Below are 23,841 nucleotides of genomic sequence, written 5' to 3' on the forward strand. Positions count from 1 at the left end.
GCAATGGGACTGACATTGCAACAGCTGCGGTCCATGTGGGGAGCACTTCTCCTGATTGCAGATGTGTTTACAGAAGCCTTCCCCAAAACAGTCTTCTCTAGATGTTTTGGATTACTACTGCCAGCATTCCAGATCATTGGCCATGCTGGCTCGGACTAATGGGAGCTGAAATTCCAAAATCTGGAGAGTACTGGGTTGGTGGACATTAAAATATGAACATTTCTAATGGGAACTGCTAGCACATACCATGTGCTCTGGTACCTAGGGTGGTTTCAGAAAGATGCCCTTCTAGGATTACCAGTCAAAGGCATTGTGTAACTATTCTGCCCTTTCCTCCTTAGTGGGATTTTTCTAGTTACAAAAGGAGATGAAAGGGTGGGAAACATGAAGGGTACAAACTGAACACAGCAACTTGTGAAAATTCTGTGAATATAACTCAAGCCAAATCTGGAAGCACCATTGGTCTCAGCCATTCAGAATCAGTCAAAATAAAAGTTCTTAAGAAAGTGCTGCATTTTTGTGGGTCAGCTGCTGTTCAGTTTTGACTTGAGTTTTATGTATTTATTTAAATCTTTACTATCCCACTCTTCACAGTGGTAATACAAGAAAAGTTTTGCTTGTGAATAACATAAACAAGAAAGCACTTATGGATGCAGTGAAAAAAGAGGAGATATGAAAGGTCTGTTGGCTCCTGACTGTTAATACTTCCTCGATTAAAAACATCCTGTTACATTGTGTTCAGAAGTCTGCAGAAAATCAGGGGAGATGCTGAGGAACCAGTGTACTGGGTGACCCATGATATCCAGCTGGAATCAGTATTAAGTGCAGCCTGCCCTATAGTTCATTACAACAGTATGGAACTGAAATTGTAGCCCCCAGAACCAAATACTTTCCTGAAAAGACAGCAATCCTGTCACTAAGTAGAATTGTGAAATGAAATCACTGCATCTCCAGGGGTGCAGGACTACATGAGAGTCCATGGGCAGTCGCTATCGCTGTTAACCTGGATTACAGTTCAGTTAAGGAAATAGGAAACTGAGCTGTGGCATTGATTGGTAGAATAGTGCTTGTCCTGAAATGAATGCATACAAGACGAAGGGGCAATCCTTTGCAAATCGAGACAGGAAAAAGTCACACAACTGCCAGTGTTCCTCAAGCACCATGGTTAGCTAGTTAGAGGAGTACTGAGGGTTGTTGGACTTGTTTCTAGCTAAACATACATAGGATGATGTCCTTAAAAACGCACCTTAAATATGATTAAAACTCCTGGTGAGCCTGGTGGGTGCTCTTCTGTCGTGCCTGGCTAAAATCCAGGGGTTTTACTATATCCAGTAGTCCAGTCCTGAGAAGTCACCAGCAAGTCATACACCGAAATATGCAGTAATCCAACCACACTTCCACCTATTTCAAGAATCCTGAAACACAGACAACCAGCATAGCATGTCCTGATTGCAAACTCACCTAACATACTGGGCTGGTTGCTATGAGGGAAGAGAATGAGAACATCTTCATATGACTATGTTTATGTTTTTTATTACTGTGATTTCCAGAAAAGGAAAAAAAATAAGTAAAAAATGGAGTTTTGCTCTGAATAAAGAACACCTCTATATAGTCACCTGCTGTTATGTTTCCCTGTTTTATGTCCTCCTATTTCAAAACACTTTTGGGAATCCACAAAAGTTAATAGGTCCAAGAACTTATTGTAGCTCTCTAAGGGAAGTTAAGAATCCATTTAAGCCAGCAATTCGCCTGGAGAATCTGAATACAGTAATCAATTGCAATGCCATTATTAAAATGCTATCATTCTATGGTGCATACTTTGCAATTCTTACAGGAACTAATGATGCAGCTTATTTCAATGTCCCTAATGAGATCTTGACTATAGGTTATTTTATTTTATGAATACCAATAAAAGCTCCAAACCAAATATGTGTTAAATGCCCAATTAGTGAGGGAATCAGACATATGAGTGCTGAACTTAGGTTTTTATTCTGCCCCTGTTTATGTTTAAGAAATTCAGAAGGCTTTTTCTCTTAAATTGGATCTTAATCTATTACTATCTGTATATAGACTTTTAATGAAGGGAGGGTAAAACAGGGATTGCAAATTCATTCGACAGTGATCCAATCCACAAAGAATAATATATTCCAGGTAATTGTGCCTTTATCACTACAGGGTATAGGGACATATCCCAAGAACTATTTCTACTCCCAATTTTATAGCCACATAAAACAAAGATGTAACCTCTTCTTGCCTTTCCCCTTGTGCCTCAAAGATGAACTTTACTGTCAGTTTCAGAAATGGGTGGAACAATTTTTTCACATTAATATTAAGTGCTGTAAAATGTAACTGACCATTCTGAATTAAAGAAATTGCTCTATTTATATGAAAAGTATTATCCTTCATTAACAACTTGCATTGTCACAGGTAAGATTGACTTCCAGTGAATTCAGTCATATGATGAAGTTGAAGGGAAAATTTTGCCTCTTTTGAAAAAAGATCTTAGTGACAAAGTTCCAACAGCATTTAAACTAGATACGATAAAATATAAAGTAACAAATATCCCATATTGCAATCATGAACAGAATCCTGAAAATGAAATATATGCTACCATATGTAAAGAATGGACTTCTTTTTGAGTCACTTAAGTTTATTCTGACGTACCTGTTTCATAGTCTATCTGAAGGTTCCAAATTTAGGCATTTGCAGGGAAATAGCACAGTCTCACCTACTTTAGAAAGGAAAATCCTCTATTTGAAGGCATTCTCTATTTGAAGAACTGCTTGCTCCAGGTCTGATTCAAAAATAATGAACCAAGGGAGAGCAGAGGGAGCCTTAATTTCAACCATCAAGGGTGAAACACTGAACAGCAGACAGAGCAAGCACAAAGGTTACCTCGTCACAGTCTTCCTCACTATAGCAAGGTGTTCTGCATTTCTATTTAAATTGTTGAAATAAACTCTAAATTTCTATCTATACATATAAGTTAGCGTGTGCTTATTTTATATAATTCTATCTTTTTTTGCGGAGGGCAGGGATGATGCATTTTTTTAAAGTGTTTCATAAGTGGTAATCCAATTAAGTGTGCTGGCTCTTGCTAGATTCTGCTGCTTCACTGTTGCAATTTTGCTCCCAAGTTCTAAGTTTAATTTGCTCCCATCAAGCAAGCATGAATGATCAGGGCATAGTCTAGCACAGAGCATATAGATAACCCTCCCACTGAAATCAGTAAATGAATTTGGTTAGGCTGTGCCAGATGGATGCTAGGCCAGACTGGCTGCAACATCTAGACCACCGCTGGCACTAAACAACTAGCAGGTGGGTCTGCGAAACGATAACCAAAACTGACCATGTCACTGTGCCTAGACCTTGTTATATATTGGGATTGTTGCTTATTTCTTCTGTGGTGATATAACAAACTCTACTACAGTCTCTACGTCAATGAGGATACAAAGTCCTACTTGCGCAATCTGCATTTCAGTAAATAAGAGAGATTTCTGCTTGCTCTGCTCCTCCTTGCCCATGTCAGTTTCTAAAGAGGAGAACATTCTGTGTCCATGAAAGCTCTGTGATTTAGGACACTGAAAAATCAGCATTCATAATCCAGGAATACAAGCCTCTCCACCTCAGAAACTCACCTACCACTGAGGGAGGACAATGGAAAAGCATGAGGAAGAAAAAGCTAGTGTACTCCTCCTCAGATGTCTACTTTACTCAACCAATGCCTACAAAGGGATAATATGTTTCAATAATAGGACATAACAGACAGAGCAAAGTAAGACTTGGAATGGAACAACATGCTGGCTCAGTAGCCACTGTCCATGGAAAAGTATAAGGAAATGAAAGGAAGAGAAGAGCTGTTAATAGCCTGGGAAAGCAGTAACATGCCCTCTTGGCAGCTTAATAATTTTCTTCAGCTAAAATTCTGTTCATTGTATTGACAGAAAGCAACAATTTTAAGTATTCATACCTCAGACAAGAGTTGAGCAGGAGGAAATCTGCTAATGCAATCAAACACGCCATTAAAAGACCAATCAAATTTATAGCATGTTTAATAGGGATGAAATATATTTTAATACTATTACGATGGAATGGTTTGTCATCCCAGAAAGAGGAAATAATATACAGAGAAAAATGTTGGCCTAACAGAACACGCAGCAATTGAGTATAAATGTGTATTCCTAACCAAATTGCCAATTGTGTAACAGTTTAAACTGCACCGCCTGGCTTTGAGAAGTTTGTGTCTTCTGTGGAGACCTTTTGCTTCTCTTTCTGTTATAACTTTTTCACTGACCAAATATCAAAATGCATTAATTGCTTTGTTTATACCACAACTGACATATGCAAATCTGCAGGTAGGGGCAATCTTTTTGTAAATTTCAAAAGAATCCTAATATTTTGCAATACAAGAGGTTTATCCTTAAATCGTTGATTAGTAACATAATTGACAAAGTGATTTACAACTTTGGTAGAATATCCATAATTATATCAGAAAGCTGAATAAATTACTCTCTATCATGTAAGTTACCCAACGTACATTTATATATACAATTGCTACACTGGTTTTATTCATTTTTAAACAAGCAGAGTTTTGAGATACTCATGTCATGAGTCAAGCCTAATGGAAGTCCTGAACCTGAGGGATGAAAATGCAGAAAGATACACCACAAAAGCCACCTTGTTGTAAGCAGCCAGAACTGGTCAGGTTTGAGGCTAGGATTACGTTCTAGTATGAATAACTTTGGAGACCTCTGGCTGTTATAGGTTGCTTATGCTTTCCCCTCTGTTACAGTTGATAGGAATTGATCTAATTTATCTTGGGTTTTCTCCAAGCCCAGCTTGTGATGAGTAAACTTTCCATCCCACTATCATGCTTGAATTAGATCACTAAGCCAAGCAATTTCCCCCCAAAAGGGCAAAAATGCTGAGCTAATGTCCAAGCTGAATTCAGACTGAAACCAACCTGGTCCACTCCCTTCTTCCTACCCACCAAATGGCACTGTACATATCTATCTTCTGCCAGCATTCCAGTAGTAACAGTAAGTGGAAGGCAGGCAGGGAATGAAGACTCTGCACCTAGCACGTACAGTGTAGCCCACAAAAACTGTAGCGTCCCCAAGGACTGCTTCCATATCCAGTCCTCACGGATGGCTCAGGAAAGCTAGACTTTTCAGAGGCTACTTGTGATCTGGCATGGTTCATAACAGTACACCAGGTTGGAGGTGGGAGGCCCTTCCTTCTTTCCTTCTGTCCGTCCGTCCGTCCTTCCTTCCATTTCTTTACTTTCCAACATGCTGGAATGCCAGCAGCCAGATAACTGGGGTATAAACAATGGGAAAAAGGGTTTGGAGTGAGGAAGACAGAAGAGGCAGTCTTTAGCAGGTGAAATTCTAACCCACAGGAGAATTAAGGAGTTGTAATGATCACCTTATATTTGATCTAAGGATTATGAGACATCTGTTTCCAAGCCCAGAAATACAAGTCTCAGTGGCATCTGTAAGTCCACACATTATCTACTGCTCTAAGTCCTGGTCCCAATTCAAGAATATATTATAATTCTTTTACCTAGTTACTTAGTTCTGCCTTTATATATCTACAAACAGTACTTCTCTATCCAGCTCACAAAAATACAGTATTAAAATACAGTATAAACAATACAAACTAGAACCCAGTTAAAAACAGATTAAAATATATAAATTATATCAAAGGTATGGGTCAAAGAAAAGGTTTTTACTTGATGCCAGAAAGACAGCAAAGATGGTACCTATCTGGAAAATTAATTTCATAAACTGCAGTGCCACTACTGAAAAGGACTTTTCCCTCATAGTGACCTACTTAATCTCATTTTATGGTGACACCAGAGCAGGGCCTTTGAAAAAGACCTTAAATTTCAAATACTAAAGATGTAGAAGGCAGTGTTGCAAGTAACTAGGTCTGAAGCCATTCACATCTTTAAAGCAGGGTAGGGGAACTATGGTCCCATGGGTAGAATATGATCCATGGGGAATCCTCATCCTTGAAGGTCTTTACCAAGCACCAAATTCTTCCCACTGCCCTCTGTCATGTACTCCCTTAATTTGAACAGCTTTTAACTCAAATCAGAAGCTGATCAGAGAAAAGAAAGTTTCAGTGGTAATTAAGAATCCAGAATGGGTTGTAGATAACGAAATTATTTATAAACATCCCAAAGAAAGGCCTTTGGGTAAGAAATGATGGAAAGTTCAAACACAGGCTTAGCTAGAATTAGGAATTCAGAGTCCCCACAATTTGGTTGCAAAATAGGATTTAAAATGGAGAACATTAAAAACAGAACCTCTGCTTAGTACCTTCTACCTTGAGGAAACTAACAAACACAGCTAGAAGCAAGGGAGCTGGAAGAGGAAGCAAGGAAATGAATTTCACTAAAAAGTTATGAAAGCGAGGCTAATTAAATGGTTAAAATTTACAAGAGCCCTCTTAGTAACCTGCAGACAACATCCCAAACCTCTTGCTTGACCAACACATTCAGATCCAGATCCTTCAGTTCATATAGGTGATAACGGCTCCTGCAAGGCACCAAAGGGATACACAAGGAAGTCACAGGGGGCTGCATCTGGGATGATATCAAGCTCTTGATTCAGGGGATATTTCACCAGGGAGTAAAGTTCTATCTAGATTCACAAGACTGTATCATCCTCTCTAGGAGCATAAAGCAACAAAGGCAGTTCAAGCTGAGGGCAGAGAACTGCAATCCTGAAAATATGAGCCAGTTGCCAGATTAAAGTGAGAAAACTGTTAGGGGAAAATCATAAGGAGCAGGGTTGAAAGACAAGCAAAGCTGAGGAGATTTGAGAGGTATATACAGCAGGTATATTCACACAGTATGAAGAAATACATATACACTAAAATCAAGGGTAAGTATAAACTTGAAAAGAAGGATTACAAAGGGTACAATGGCTGTGGGGCTAGCCTTGGAATGGTGGTAGAAGAAAGAGATCGATCGCTTGAATCTGGGAAATAATGGTACTTGATTAAGCTAAACGTAGCTGATTGAAAAAGCGATTCAACTGAGAAACAGTTGAAGAATGGAAGAGATGAGAAGGGGACAGCAATGAGTGATGATTAGATGCTGCACAGCAGTCAGCCTATGAGATAAAATAGCAAGGATTCACATGGATTGCCAAGGGAAGGAATGGGCCAAAAGGGCTGGTTGATCCAAGCAGGGTCTGGTGTCTTGGTCTGCACTTTACCTGATTAACCCAGATGTTCATGGGGGGGGGGGGGGGGTCCCTACAGAGATTCAAATAAGAATGGTGCTGCATATAAAGCATGTCTCACATGGCAGTAAGGCGTTTACAAACCTGACTTCAGTGAAAGATTAGGAAAATTTCGGAAGTGTGTAGTTCTGGCAAGGGCTGGACTAACCCATGCCTGCCCATGTAAATGCCCCCATGCTGCAGCCAGGCTTTAATGCATGTCCTTTTGAAAAACCTCCCTGCAGTGTGGAAGGGAAGATGAGAAATCCCTTCTCTTAAATCTTTGATTGGAGATAAGCCAGCAGGGGAGCTGGATGAGGTTCTCCTGGGCAGTGTAGGTTCCTCTCCCTGTCCTAGTACCTTTGATGTTGCAGATAGGACTCCTGAGACAATAAATGCCCATCCCATGATGAATTGTTTTAAAGCTGCACTAAAAATCAACTTTGCAGGCCCACTTTCTGCTTGTGAAATTGAGGTGTCATTTGCAAAGCAATTCTCTGAGCGAGGAAATATTCTTACTATAGTGTGTGTGGGGGGTGTTACTTTAACAAGGGGCAGAGCAGCTTGTGTGTCCATTCTGCCACTCTTTTCAGTGCTGGTCCTCCATCCAGATCCTGCAGGCAACCATATTCCTCTCACTGCCTGGGAAGTGATGCTTCATGAGGACAAAGAATGCTGACGATGAACCCAGCTTCTAGCATTATGGGAGAGAACAAAAAATGTGTCCTGATCATCTGTTGTTTTCCTGCTTTTTGGTATTTTCTGCTTGTATGTTTTCCTCTGCCCTCCTGATTCGAACATAGATTGCATATAGCAGCAATGTATCTGAAACCCAATTTAATTGTGTATGGAATTGCCTTGTAAATTGACTTTTCTGCTGAGGGGTGTCTTTTTCAGTGTATGATCATGTGGGCAATGAAAGTTTTCCACCAATTTCTGGAAAAAAACATTGCTGCTTACTTCGGAATGAATGTCAGGTGTGTCCTTGCGGCAAAGCTGTAAGAACAGTTTGCTGTAATAATGCTTACGCCTTGACAAAGTGGCTTAATTTCCTGTGTGGAATAATGGCGTAGTGGAACAATGTCTGTAGGATGCTAGCATTGTAGGGAATGTTTTTATATATAGTAAAATGTTGAAGCTGTTGGTGAAGCATGCCACCATTAAAAAGATTGTAGAATAGTAGAGTTGGAAGGGGTCAAGAAGGCCATCAGGTCCAAACCCCTGCTGTTGCAGGACATCAGTTTAAACCATCCTACTCAGATGGCCGTCCAGTTTCTTTCTGAATGTCTGTAGTGTGGGAGAACCCACAACCTCTCTAGGCAACTAGCTCTACTGTTGTAATGCTTTGACAGTGTGCAAACCTTTCCTGATAATCTAGTCTGAATCTGGTGTCACAACTTTAGTTGATTATTCCATGTCCTGCAGTCTGGTATGAGCAAGAAGAGATCTTGATCTTTCTCTTTGTAACAGCCTCTGAAGCACTTATACAGTGATATCATGTCCCTCCTTAGTCTTCTCTTCTGAAGGCTGAGCATGCCCAGTTCTCTCAGTCTCTCCTCATAGGACAGTGTTTCCTTACCCTGGATCATTTTTGTTGCTCTCCTCTGGACCTCCCCCCACCCACTCTTTCAACACAGTATTCTATATGAGGTCTGATGGAAGGATCAAAATTTATTCTACACTGCAAAATCAAGATCCATAAAAAGTACAGTGGTACCTTGGCTCATGAACTTAAATCCATTTCAGGACTCTGGTCATGACCCAAATGGGTCATGAGCCAAGTTAAATTTTCCTATAAGGTTCAATGTAAATAAGGTTAATAGTTCTGTAACTATTTTTTTTTTTTAATCAGGAAAATGTGAAGCAAAGTGACAAAGAACAACAAAGATCGCAGCTATGTCTCCCCCCACCCCAAGCATGAGTGCAGTCATCTCCCCGCCCCCCTCCCTGCATGACTGTGATAGAGCCCGTCATCCCTGCACACGCCTGTCATCCCAGCACGCTGTAGAGGGGGGGAGGAGATGGGCGCGAATGTGGACACATGGGGGGGAGATGGCCAAGATTGCAGTTGCGCTCATCCAGGAAAGACAGGCGCGATCTTGGCCATCTGCCCCCCTTGCACCCAGCATGATCGTGGCCATCTCCGCACTCGGGGGAGTGCGTGATCACGGTCGCCACCCAATGTGGAGTTTGCAACTTGAGTCAAAATTTTTATGAAATTTTTGTTCGCAACCCGATTTGGTCATGAACTGAGGCATTCATGAGCGGAGGTACCACTGTGTAACTGGTAATCTGGAATTTGTAAAATACATCAGGCCATATCCTTGCATTTACAATGTTGCCAAATGCAGTTTAGCCACATGTTAACTGGATCCTTTAACTTGTCCTTTCATGAAGTTTTGAATGGTTGACATTTAGATGATAATTCAAAGAGGTTACTCTGATTAGGAATAAGCGTGAAACAGAATTTTGTGATATGGATGCTACTTCTTCATACTGTGCTTGACTAAAGAATATGAGTCCCCGTTTTGCCTTGTTTGGCCTAGAAAACCGCTGTTACAAGCTTATTCGCTACACTAGAAGTGCTATTACAGATTATTTATTGGTAATCTGTGCATGGTAGTATTTCATGACAAACCTATTTCTTCCTGATAGATGAATCCACATGTGCAAAAACAGTATTCAGCTGTGTCTGTCTGCCAGCAGAATGAACCGTTCCAGTGGAGAGGATTTACCTTCCCCAGCAGCCTTCCAAAGCTGTTCTAGAGGGTTGGGAGATGCTCTGAAGGAGATTTGGTAAAGTGTAGGGAAGTTGCAGGAGGGGGACATGAATATCTTGGATATCGACCTATAAGAGATGAGACTGCTACTTTTACTGCACCACAGTAGCTTTCACAGCATCTCATTCCTGGAACTAAGGTTGGCCTCCATTTTGGACAAACCAGATGTCTAAACTGCCGGCCTTCATGGGTTGGATGGAGCTGAAACATAAGTTGGGTGGTTTCTTTCTCTTCCACTAACAGCAGAATGCATGTTCCTGACATGGTATTACTCTATTACCATGGAAATATAGGGCATTTACCTGTGTAGCAACTCTTTTCTAAACTCTCTAGCAAAGCACTGAGTAATATATTGCAGCATTGGATTCAGGAATCTAAGTAATGTGCTTGGATTTTGTGCTGCTTAGCTTATGAATATGGTTTTATTTTCCAGTATTCAGTAACATCCCTCAAGACTATCCCAGAATTACGTAGGAAGTGCGAGTCACAAAATGAAGACAGAACAGGTATGCTCTTTGCTCGTGGTCTGGTCTGCCATCCTCACTTTTATATGCCATTGTTGTTCGGTTGAGCACAATAGCAGATTTTTAACTTTCCAGCTTCATCATTGTGTGATAACGTCCTAGTAACAATGAGTCTCCCACCCTCACTGTTTTTTCCGCTGCATTTTTTCCTCCTTAAGATGTTAGGTCATTAGCAACAGCAGCAACAAAAAGTTCCATAAAAGGATCTGGTGGTATACAGATAAAGGCAGGGTTTAATTTCAGCAGCTCCAAACCACAGTATATGCAACAATTTACTGAAAAACCCGAGAAACCATTAGTGACAAGACATAATGATGTAGGCGCCAATGAAAAAATGTTGGATACATTTACTACCCATATGGTCATGACCAGTTTGAGGCATGATGTTTTGCCAAATTCTGAAATTCTGTCAAGGATGCTACAAGATAGAATCTACTCTCAGGCATACTGTAACAGTTAAGATGAAAGCGATGTTTTGGAGTTTAATAGTGTAAACTAAATGAAGAGTCATGGCACACAGATGAGAACCAGCTGGAGACCTTTCCCCCCCTACTGACAAAAAGTGCGTTCAGTGTTGTTTTTCACTTTGTAAATCGGATTAAGGCTCTTTTGTTTCTGTTTTCAGTGTGGAGCAAATTGTACTGGTGAGAATAACATAGCTCCATTGCATTTCAAAAATTTATTATGCTTGTATCAAATGGTTGTTTCATTAATACTTTTGAATCTGAAATGCCTTTAATAGACATTTGAAGCAGATCTTAAGATCCATGTCAGCCTTTGGCAAGTATTTGATTTCTGTATCATCTTACACATAGCAGAAAATTACCATTGCTTATAACTGAGCTATAGCATTCTCCTGCCACAGTCATTAATGACTAAATTGCCACATCCCCTTACTCAGTCACACAGGGGAATAAAGGGGAAATAATATCCTTCTCCCTTCTCATCTCTGAGTCTCCCTACCCATATTTTATTTCTGGCAATAGTGAGGAAAGTATTGTTCCTGCGCATCCTGGTGCAAGAGAATAAGCAGAAGTTGCAGGGAACTAAAGCAGTTTCATTGATTTTTTTAGTCAGCAACTATGATTAAATTAAAGAGTTAAACTGATGTAGAAGAAAGAAGTGTTGCCACCATTCTCTCTCTCTCTCTCTCTCTCTCTCTCTCTCTCTCTCTCTCTCTCTCTCTCTCTCTCACACACACACACACACACACACACACACACACACAATTTAACCTTACACATTTCTGATTTCTATCTATAGGTTTGAATACTAGTTAGGGTGAGAACATACTAAACTGTGACCCAAGGATGCAGATCAGAGCTGGGTGAGCCACTTGGCACTTTGTCTCACAAACAGACCAACTAACTTCCTAAATTATTGGGAAATAACATAAGTCTGAGCCAATATGAATTGATCTTGGTCTAGCCACCACCCTCCAGTTAGCTTCCACCCATTCAATCCAGACGACCAAATTCTTCTTCCTTCCCTTCCCTTCCCTTCCCTTTAAAAACATGGCCTTGGCTTGCAAGAGTGGCAGCAGCACATCAGTGGTGGCAAAGAGCCCCGGCGAATGAAGGAGGTCTCTGCCTCTGTGCTCTTTTTGGAGCGTGGCGCATTGTGTAGCAGCTTGCCTGGAGGCTGTAAGAAATGTAATTTTCCAAACTGACATTGCAGTAGGCTTTGGGAAAGCTACATTCACAAAGGGCTGCTGGGGCCTTGATATGTGTCCCTCTCAGCACAGTACTTTTACCAGGCAAGAAACTGGTACTGGATGGAAAAGAGGGGATTTTGAGGAGGGGGGCTTAGGGAGGAAATTTGGAGGTTGGGAGGCTGACTTTTAATTCAAGTCAGATTGCCTTACATGTGTAACTCTTTGTTATATTCGTTGTCGTTCTCTGCTATCTATTCTGTCTACAAATGCTATGCACAAACATTGTTCTCCTGTTTAGGGGTCCTTTCTCTTTCCTAGAGCAATCTCAATCAATCAGTGTTCACAGCAGCTTTACACCGCATATTTAAACAGATTTAGTTATCCCTTGGCATCAGTGAGAACAACTGAAACCCATTCAGAGAATACCTTATACAGTATTGTGTGCCTTATTGAAGAAATCATCAAAATTGGAGCGCTTTTTGAAGCTGTCAAGATTTTTTCTAAAAAACAAAAAATCATCCCATATTTGCAGCTCAAGAGAGTCCCATAAACACACTTTATATAGTTTTCCCTACATGACTTAACAAATGCACTGTGGGGAAGGGCGCAGCCATACCTGCTGTCCCCTCATGGGTGTGGCTCCTGCCAACCCAATCCATGCCTTTACCAGGTTCAGATCAAAAAAGTAACAATGGCAGTTTCCATTCAAGCTGCCCTTTGAGGAGGGGCAAAATGAGCTGAGACTTAAAACTGTCTGGTATTATTTCCTGATGAAAAGCGCATAACTTTAGTGATTGACTCAGTAGAAGAGCACCTGCTTTGGACACAGAAGGTCCCAAGTTCCTGCTCGAAACCCTGGTGTGTGGCTGCCAGTCAGTGTCAACAATCCTGAGCTAGATGCTGATCTGTATAAGGCAACTTCCTATGTTCCCATGTTTCAACCTTTCCTAAAGCATTTCCCCATCCCATGATGGTAGAACAAGTTTTATTGATTGATTGATTTTTATCATGCCTTTTTCCTACAAAGGGCTCAAGGCAGCTTACATCATTATCCTCCTTCATCTTATCCCCACAACAACAACCCTGTGAGGTAGGTTGGGCTGAGAGTCTGTGACTGGTCCAAAGTCACTCAGTTGGCTCCATGGCTGAGCGGGATCCAGCCATCCAGCGGGACCCAGATCGTCTGAGTCCCAGTCCCATGCTCTTAACCACTACACCACACTGGCTCTTAAGTTGCTTTCATAGTCCCAAGAACACTGTACAAGAAGTAGAAAGAAGGAAAATTACGCAAATAAACAGGAAAAGGTGGTGACTCTGACACCTCAAACTCTAACTCTTTGATAATATATATTGAATATGAGTGATAAGATTGAGAAGAATTAGTCATGCTAGATCAGGGTAAATATTTTTTTTCTCTTTCATAATTTGTATGTTCAAATTTACATCTAGCTGCTCATTTTGGGTTTCTTCACAGGAACAAGATCAGACTGAAAGCTTTTTTTAGTTAACACTAGCTTTTTCAAAACTATAATAACATTTTGCTTTGGATGAGTTCAACACTTAATTGCAGGTTCAGGGTTCCTGAAGAACAATTACATCTTTGTGGGTTTTCATTCCTTGGAAAATAGACAGCAGGACACCCCCCCCACCTGCCCTTGTTTTTAAAAAATGGACATTAGTTCCATGTGAGCAGCCCAAACAAATAGGGAGAGGACAGACATTAAGATAGGTCCACTTTGGGAAGCCCCTGTACCTTGAAGTACTTTGTGATAAGGAGAAATCCTTAAGACAAAGTTTCTGGAAGCATGGTGTTGCAGCTTTGGGGAAAGCTTAACCAAATGAGTTCTTTTTCCCTGCTAAGCTGTTGGAGGAACTGGGAGCTTTGGTGGCTCAGTTACAGTAGCAAGTGAGGACAAGAGGAGGATTGTGGTCAAGGAACAATGGCAGAGCAATGCCTCATCGTACAGATAAACCCTGCAAGTAGAAAGAAATTATATAGGCAAAGGAATGTGAGTGGTGCCTGTTCATACAAAAAGGAAGTGAAACAAGCCAAGGGCCAATGAGATTGTTTAGGCCTGAGAGATTCATGGTTTGTAAAACAGAAACAGCCGTGCAGAAAGCAAGGCACCAGCCCTCCCAGAAAGGCCTCTTGCATAGCTGGAGTTTAAGTCAAATTATAACTCTTCCTTATATTGGCATACTCATAAAGCTCACTGGATGACTTAAGCAAGTCATCAATTATCATCAATTACTGCTTTTGTGAATGGTCACTGTGCTCATTTTACATACATTTAAGCTTTAACATAATTGTCAATGACTGTATTTTTTGCATTTCATTATCATCAAATTTCACTGCTTTCTTTTTTTCTCTATCTCCATCTGTATAATTTACCTGCCAACTGAGGATAACTGTTCATCTGAGGAAGTGGACTCTAGCCCATGAAAGCTTAGGACTTAATAAATGGGTTAGTCTTTAAGAAGCCACAATATTTATTTTATGTTAATCACTATCCTTTAGCATAGTCTACTTCATATGTTTGCTGAAAAAATAAATCAAGTTAATGATATATTGTAATTCCACACTAACAAGAAATGAAATCTAAATAAAGCAAATAAAACAAAGAAATAACTGAACACATTCAGTTGAATCCTGACTTAGACTTGCTTATAGTAGACCCATTGAAATAAATGGGACAAGTTAGTCATAACTAACTTAAGTTTCATTGATTTCAGTGGGCTTGCTCTAAGCAAGATTAAGACAGGATATAATCCATTAAATGTTCCAGCTGTACAAATTTAAGTTTCTTTTGTGCCTGAGCAGATCAATATTTTATATTAATTCTGAATCTAAAGCATAGACTGTAGCTTAGAACTGATAGATCAATCAATACTGTAAATATTACAGTTTGTCTCCAAATTATTACATTTTTCTTCAGGGAAAATGTCACGGGAAGAAAGTGGATTTTCTTAGTTTCCTTCAAGGTATATAGAAACTTTGTGCCTTCAGCTAAGGATAGTGACATTCTCATGCTTGCCATGGCAGGCAGTACTAAACCAGAAGTCATTTGTTTAGTCCCAACATACATTTTAGATTTATACTAGGAAATGAAAAACTCATTCCTCCTAAAAAAGCAAATAATAGTACCAGGAATGATTAATTAATTGTTGATACCTTGTCGGTGTCTAAAGAATTGTTTTCCAAGGACTTGGGCAGAATTCATTTGCTATGCTAAGTCTTAATATCCCTGTCAGAATAAAACAGCTGGGAAACATGTGGCATCCATTTCCCTTTATCACTTAGGGGAAAAAATGCACATGTAAATAAAACTGACATAAAAGTGTCACCCTTTGAACCCAGGATCATATACAATATGTAAATAAATCCATGCAATTATAGTTTTTTTCATAATGAACATCTCATGCTGCATGTTGTTTTTGGAATAATAAATGATTATCTGAATAATATCATTCCAAAGCTTCTGAAGGTATCCAAGTAATAAGTCAAAATACTTTTCTGATTCTTTAAAAATGTATTCTTTTTACTATTGTGATAACAGTGTTAGTACAGCTGCTTCTGTTAACTTTTTGTCTTAGAAACTCTGGACTGGAGTACAAGATAAATGCAACTGAGGCATTACATTTAGTTCATGCAATAAACTGAACTGTGTCTCTTGAAGTCTATGCATGATACTCTTCTGTGTTAGATGTGACCTGCAGAATTAAGCAGACGGTTTTGTCAGTTTCCTCCTTCTAAATGCAGTAAATGTTTGACAATATCAGCTTATACTTAGGATAGCAAGAATCCATCTGTATTCTATAGAACATGTGACACAAGGACTAAATTACACATTACCCAGGAGATCTATGACAGTTTATCCAAACTGTTGACAGCAGATAAGTGTTAACTCTTTCCTTCTATGTTATCTCCCTGAGTAAGAGTGCAATCCTATACAAGTTCAGACAGAAAAAGTCCTATACCTCACAGCATTCCCCAGCCATCACAACAGTCGTAAGGACTATTTTCTGTCCCAAAAAGGATCGTATCATAAAAAAGTGACCCCTTCTACTGTTGTTTGCCTTATGGATACAGACATTTGTATCTCTCCCTCCATCCCCTTACCATGAGACAAATGGATTTTTATTAGGAAAACTTGATAGAGATGGTGCTAGAACACCCCTCTTCCTAGTTTCAATTCTCCCCCCACCATTCACATCTGTGTTTCAGAAACAAAATTAAAGTTAAGAGAACTTAGTCTCTAAATTGCAATGCAAGGCTGTAAATATTTTCTGATCATTCTCACTGAGCCAGAATTAAAGTATAGGTTTTATTTGGCTATAATGATTTTGCATGTTTTACTGCTGCTCTATTGCCATTAAGTTATTGCCTAATTTTAATAGCTCAAATTTAAATCTTATTTTACAGCTGTATGAATATAAACTTCGGGGGTAGGCATTAGAATACATAGCACATTTTTTACAGTATTTTCACTGTACTTTAATTACAGATAACTATGTTTTCAGCATATTCTCTTTTCAAAGTAGACAGGATAAGAAAAATACATGCATAGCTAATGATGGAAGGAAATTCATTATAAACTATTTTTCTTATGCTCCTTCTTCTAGTTTCCAGCACGAGTTGGAGTTCAGGAGTCTCAACACTCCTTGGAAATGCACAAAAACCAACAGGCATTGCAGATATGTATAGTAAGTTCAGACCAGTGAAGAGGGTTTCCCCACTTAAGCACCAGCCAGAAAGTTCTGAAAATAATGAGAGTGATGATCAAAAGAACCAGAAGATGGAGTGCAAGAAAGGGAGCGATTCTCCCTCCGTGGCTCAGAATGGTGATCAGTCTCCAGATAATGGAGAGAACCTAAAAACTAAGTGTGTTGAAGCTGGAGTTTTGCTTGGTGAACTGGAGCACTATGACCTGGATATGGATGAAATTTTGGATGTGCCTTATATTAAATCAAGCCAGCAGCTTGCTGCTTTTACCAAGGCAGCTCCAGAGAAACGAATTTTGAGTGTGTACTCAACACTGAATGGTCTTAGCGGCAAGTCGTGCCCTGCAGGAAACACAGAGAAGGCACCAACAGGAACGACACAGTTTTGTGTGCTGTCCCCTGTGAAAAGCTCTCAGCTGAGAAAAGCGCAGCCCATTGTCCCCGATCAGCAGAAGCATTTAGCTGAAGAGTCAGATTTTCCCCAGCCGCTAGTTAAATGTAGTTCAGCCCATGAACCTGAAGCGCAGTCCAAGGGCTTGCTCAACAGGACGTTTGCCGATAAAATGGAGAAGACTGTGTCCCACTGTCAGTTAAGGACTTTTCATCTGCAAGCAGGAGTGGCAGAAAATAAACACGATGAACTGAACAGTAATATGAACTGGAACAGTTCTGGAGGTCCAGAAGAAAGGAATGATGATGTGAAGAAAAATAAGAGCATCTTAAATATTGTGAAAGAAGGGCAGATATCATTATTGGTAAGTTTTTGAAGAATTAAAATTTGTAAGGCATTTAGCACATGCCTTATAAGCTTTCCTTAGAGATCAGTATAAACCATGCATGGAACTTTCAATTGGGAAAATAAACATAAATTAGATATTGTGGCATCCATGAAGAATATAAAAACTCCATGGAGTTTATATTCCTAAGTATGTAATGTAAAAGATTATTGATTTTAATTTAGTAATGTTGCAGGAAGTACATGCTTTATTTCTTCTATCGTAATTAAGTGCAAATCTGCTTTTCAGAATGGTGGGGGTTCAATTTGTGCAGTGATTAGCAGATTAACTTGGTTTCTATTCAGAGGCCAATGACAGTAACAGAGGGGCTTCTGTCGTATTCTGATTATTATTCAGGAGTGTTTGCCCTAGCTTATTGCAACAGCTTTTGTGAAGAGGATCTCATACAGAGGCCCCAATTGGCCTCTGACCCACATGAAAATTTTAGTTAGTTCCAGGTTTGTGATCAGACATCATGAAAGGGCGTTTCCAAAGCAACTAGATGCAAGCTTACACAGTTGGTCTGTGGAAAACATGCAAAATATGCATTCTTCACTTTATTTATGCTTTACCTAAAGCATTTATCTGGAGCAGAACAGTGACAGATCATAAATTCAGCAACAAACACAAAGCCAGCTATTCTTTAAAATAGACTCTAGCACTTCATTGCACTGTAATTATCAAAATAGTCACCATAACAAAACAATTATTCACTTCTGTATTTCCTTTGTGTTAAGAGAAAAATGAAAATAATATTGCTTTTTCTTTATATGAATGTAGTAATCAAGAGTCACTAAGACAGTTATCTATTTGAATATCCATATCAGGTACTCATCAGTTTTCTCTCTTCTGTTGTTTCTTCTGCTATTTTGTATTCTTTTTGTTCTTATAATCATATCAGGTGTTGTCTCTTAAAACACTATTGTGATTATGCAGAAGGATTCCACTCTAGGTGGCTAATGCCTCGTAACATTTTATCCCTTGGGACAAGCTGAGGTTTCTATATTACAGTCTAGCACTATTACTGAAAAGCTGAAAAATATGTTAGTGCTAGAACTGGGAGAGAAAACTAATGGAAACATCCTGTAAAAATTGCTGTAAAGCAAATGTTAAATATGCAATCATACAGGGGAACTGGGTTTTTCTTTTTCTTTCTTGTGTGTGTGTGTTTGGTTAATCTGATGGATTAGTACACATAGGACAAAGGCACACAGTGTAGCCTTATATTGTTCTACACCATTTCCCTGAAGAACGTAGAAACCGTAGTTGCAGCGGATCAATATTCATTCATGCCTTTACCAGATCTGCCTTCATAAAAATGAGTGACATTATGCAATTAATTTTCAATCTTACATTTCACCAGTCTGAAAGGAAACTCTGTGGGTTTTTTTTTTTTTTTTTACTCCTCTAGGGTATTCCATTTATTTTTTGCCTTTGTTTGAACTATTACTGCTAACTTCAGCTGAACAGTATATTAGACAGTAGCTGTCAAGCTCTAAATCATTATTTCTGGTTTTCTGGTTATACTGCACATATTAAGGTTAGTAGAAGCTGAGGGAGCTCATTCAGTATCTATCAGACACTATTGTAGGAGCCTTTAAATGTAAGTTCAAATTTGCCTTTGCTCTGAAGAATATTTGTATGTTTTTTTTCTTAAATAAAGAACTGTATTGCATATATCTTAAATTTGCCATGTTGTATGCACACAGTAGGCTGAGATTGCATGATTTATCACATGGATCAGATGATGCAAAACATCTCTAGATGCAACTTTTCACTGTGAGTGCAGAATTATTATAACTCTGCTCATACATTGGCATTGTCCATATCTCCTGGCAACACGGTATATGTGATCAAATACTGCAAACATTGTATCAATTAATAACTGTGATGCATGAAAAAGCTAGCTCTTTTATAGTGGGTGTAATGGAAGAACACAAACACCTCAGGCATTGCCTACGGTGAAAGAATACATAAACCAAACGTGTCATTTACTGGAGTCATGGCTCGAAATATTTATTCACATGTGGCAAAGAACTTTAAATCCATATAACAAGTGAGATCATCAGTAAGGTTGGAGTGGATATGATAGAATACACAATTTGTAGGGTTTGTTTGCTTGTTTATATACTTCCCCATAGCCCAAAGGGCTGTCTGGGTGGCTTACAGTAAAAGGGTAGGAGTTTCTTTCCACCCTACCAGCTTCCATCTGGGTCAGCCATGAAATACAATGTGCAAAATACTATAATTTTGTGGTACCTCATCAATGTTTCTGAATCAGTTGTGTGTTGCCCCCCCCAATAAGTGATACACCCAGTAAAATAAAAATGACATTAATTCAATTCCTTTATTGCCAACTTAATTGGGTCTCTATATGGAATGTCTATCTGCTATTAGTAACATCTGGCTACCTAAGAGTAATTATGGGTCTCCCAGAATGGGAAATGATGTTCTTGCACAACTAGTTTTATCTTTTCTTAGCTGCACAGACAGCCTCAGCTATTGGGTGGTATAAAAAATGAAACCAGTCAGTCAATAATATTTATTGATTGACTGCTTTTAACTGTTTATATACTGCCATATACAATAAAACAGGATTAAAAACATCATCAGTACAAATTTAGAAAGCCTCACAAAATTTTAAACAGCACTAATAATCAGTGATCCATGGAAGTAGCTCCTAAATTATGGAATTATCTCCCCACCAGGTCCTGCCTGGCACCAATTTTACTATCTTTTTCATACAAGGTTAAGACTGCCTCTTTGCCTAAGCATTTACCAGCTCCAAATAGTACAGGGGGTGGAGTTTTATTGTCAGTTGTTTTTATCAGGCCTAGCAATATGGACTTGTCTTATTTATTTTGTTAAAAATATTTAAATATTAGTGTGATTTTATGACATTTTACTGTCATTTATATTTGTATTGTATTGTATCATATACCCTGCCCAGAGAGCTCTGAATATGGTGCAGAATTAAAATCAGTAAATAACATAAATAAATCCTATTTATCTAGTAGCCAAAGAAATAACAGTGTGGTGCCTTGTGACCCTTCAGGAATTCATATCTTCTAGTTGTCTGTCTCTTCCAGTTACCCCTCTAGCTTCCTTCTGTGGGAATACTGAATATGCCCTTTGAGGTTGGCCTAAGGGTCTGTTTAGCCGCACCCTTCTTATAGATACCCTGGCTCTGAGGAGTTTGGAGCTTTCAAAGTGACCACCAACACTTTGAACTGGGCCTGGAAATCGAGTGGGAGCCAGTGCAGCTATTGAACATATTCTCCTATCGACCAGTCCCTGTTAATAGCCTAGAGCTGTATTTTTGATTAACTGAAGCCCTACCCTCAACACATTGCAGTAATCCATTTGAGGATAAATGGACTGTGGTAACTGTCATTAGGCTACCACTGTCAAGACTGAATCACAGTAGGTATTTCAACCTTAGATGATGAAATGTTGGCCTAGCCAACAAGGCCAGCTATGTCTCAGCTGACAGTGAGGGGTTCAGAGCACCCCCAGATTGCACACCCAATTCTGCAAGGGGAGATCCCTTGCAAAGCAGGTTAAACACAAAACAGCCAGGAAGTTGAATCACATACTAACAATTCTCTGCATTTTCTGTGATGAGTATCAGCTATTGGCCCTCATCCCTGCTGTAGCACCCGCTCAGAACAACCACTGCCACATGTAATTTAAATGATTAAATTTAAATTAAGTTATTTGCATATTGTTAACACCTCCCCATGTTGCATATGCATATCTGCATATTAATAACAACCTGAACAAACTCCCCCAGCATTTTCATGCAGATGTTGAAGAGCTTGGGGAACAAAAGTGAGGCCGGCAGAACTTTATAACATAATATTTGCCATGGGACAGAACAGGAATTCTTCAGTAGCACCTCCTGTTACTCCAAGTAGGAATGAAAACACTGTAAAGCAGAACCTCCAACTCCCAATTGAGTCAACTAATCTAGAAAGCTACTACAATCCGTATAAGAAGCACTTGCACAAAATTCTTTATAGCTGCTAAATGGACTTTCTGTGAATTAACACCTTCTCTCACAATCTATTTTGCACAGCCCCACCTTGCCGCAGACAATCTGGACAAAATTCATGATGAAAATGGCAACAATCTTTTGCATATTGCAGCATCACAAGGACATGCAGAATGCCTGCAACATCTTACATCTCTGATGGGCGAAGACTGCTTAAATGAGCGGAACGATGAACAACTAACTCCAGTTGGCTTAGCAATAAAGGTAACATGAACCCTAAGGGCCAGATGAAATGTTTGTCAATATAGCTAGAAAACCAGCACTCATGCTAAAGATTTTAATGGTAGTATAGAGAGAGAGAGAGGTAGCAAGATCTGCTTAAACTGTACCTCTTCACCTGTGTACTCTTCTCCTACAGCCATTTGATACATTCGGTAGAAAAACACGTAAGGAAGAATTACAGAGGCATGTAAACAGGAAATATTAACAAGCCCTCAGTAAACTACTGCTTCTTCTTTCAAACTACATATTCTCCCTGCACAGATTTTTATATAGCCCAGAATTGCATTCTAGGCCCAAATTTCCATAGCACATTTAGTCTAGCCCAAATCAATACAAACCGGATGTCGTTCTCCATGTTCTTCATTAACTTATATCAAAGGACTGTATAAATATTTTTTTCAGCTGTGGTTTTCATTCATCAAATGTTAAAGTAAAATATTTTGCAATCATACTCCCTCAATAAATTCAGCCAATTTGGCAATTTTGTTTTATCCTATGAAATTCCATGGTATTATTATTTTTATTGGTTTCACTAGGTCAGGATAAATTTGAGCCATTTTATTAGATATTTCTATAAATTGTTTAAAAAATGTCTAAAATTGTCTGGAAACAAAAGGAAATTGAGTCAAACCCTACATTTCAACAAAGACCATGTGCTCATAATACATACTACAGATTACCCTACATTATCAAGGCTGAAAACAAATCCAAAAACTGCTATAAATTTCAGAATCATTTATTTGTATGACCATGTTTACAAATAACTTGCACCATTCTATAAACTACCAGAAGTGTGTCTTCATTTTTAATGGCATTTTAATCACTGTTCATGTGCTACCCATTTTGGTCCACATTCCCATCCATCTTTATGACAGAGGCAAATTATTATGATGCTGATTGGATTGCTCATAGTCTGCTTGGTGGGTTTGACATTGGAAGAAAGGGAATCCACCTTCTCCGGATTTTATTACTGGATTAGCATGATAGTGCAGAAATAGAGCACCAGAAGCTACAAGGTAGACATGTTCTATCCTAATAATCATTCATACTGCTAAGGAAAAAAGTCGCAAAACACCATGCCAGTGATAAAGACCACGATTGGGCTTTACTCTGTGTTTACAAAAGCAAATCTGATGGAAAGATTATGCACCTGCCACCCACCACAAGGTGAACTATCTCCGGTGATGACCAGTATTGCAGGAGTAGTAAATAGCCATGATCATTGAGTGGCCACCAAAGGAAAGGAGAGAATACACCTTTACTGGAGTCTCTTGCACAGTAGCATTGGAGGCAGGGACAGGATGATAAACACTGTTTGGGCTTGTAGCTGCAAAATGGCCAGCAGTGTCTGGTGCAGGCTCAAGCTGATGTGCCCAGCAAAGTGCTTATGTACGCAGCTTCCTGTTGCTGCCTGTGCTCTTGTGCAGCATCTGCTGGTAAAATGTTGAACCTTCTGTCCTTCCTTCTGTCCTTCCTTCCTTCCTTCCTGCCTTCTGGTTGCCATCCAGCAACAGGGCACTGCCACTTTCAAGCTGTTATTGTATTTCTCCTCCTCCTCTGGATATAAACCATCCACACGGAAAGATGAGGATTCAGCTCTGACTCAGGCAACATCATTTTTAATTCTGATATTCCAGAAAAAAGTACAACTACAATCAGGGTGAATTTCCCTGATTACATATCTGATGTGCCATTCAGCTTCAGCAATAGGGGATTCCACTAGGACTATAAGATGCAAGGGTGGTTAATAAATGAGATTCTATATATAATTACATATGGGGCAACTTTTGATACACTCCAGTGTTTCTTACACAGCTTCTGTTTCAATGTACTACTTCATTCAAAGCAGGAACATCTTAGGTATCAAAAAACGC

General features: G+C 39.4%; 1 protein-coding gene across 2 annotated transcripts in view; it reads left to right on the forward strand.

The window, feature by feature from the left end:
- The window catches only part of LOC123031250 (synuclein alpha interacting protein), a 114,846-nt gene that overhangs the window by 54,922 nt on the left and 36,083 nt on the right, over nucleotides 1-23,841 (forward strand). For both annotated transcript variants that reach the window (XM_044445959.1, XM_044445960.1), the window contains 3 exons: nucleotides 10,449-10,521; nucleotides 16,817-17,670; nucleotides 21,770-21,949. In XM_044445959.1, the coding sequence (XP_044301894.1) occupies nucleotides 10,449-10,521; nucleotides 16,817-17,670; nucleotides 21,770-21,949 (1,107 nt within the window). The remainder of the gene's footprint in view (nucleotides 1-10,448; nucleotides 10,522-16,816; nucleotides 17,671-21,769; nucleotides 21,950-23,841) is intronic.

This window comes from Varanus komodoensis, unplaced genomic scaffold, assembly GCF_004798865.1.
Source record: "Varanus komodoensis strain SLA01 unplaced genomic scaffold, ASM479886v1 scaffold5, whole genome shotgun sequence".
In the NCBI taxonomy this organism is placed as follows: domain Eukaryota; kingdom Metazoa; phylum Chordata; class Lepidosauria; order Squamata; family Varanidae; genus Varanus; species Varanus komodoensis.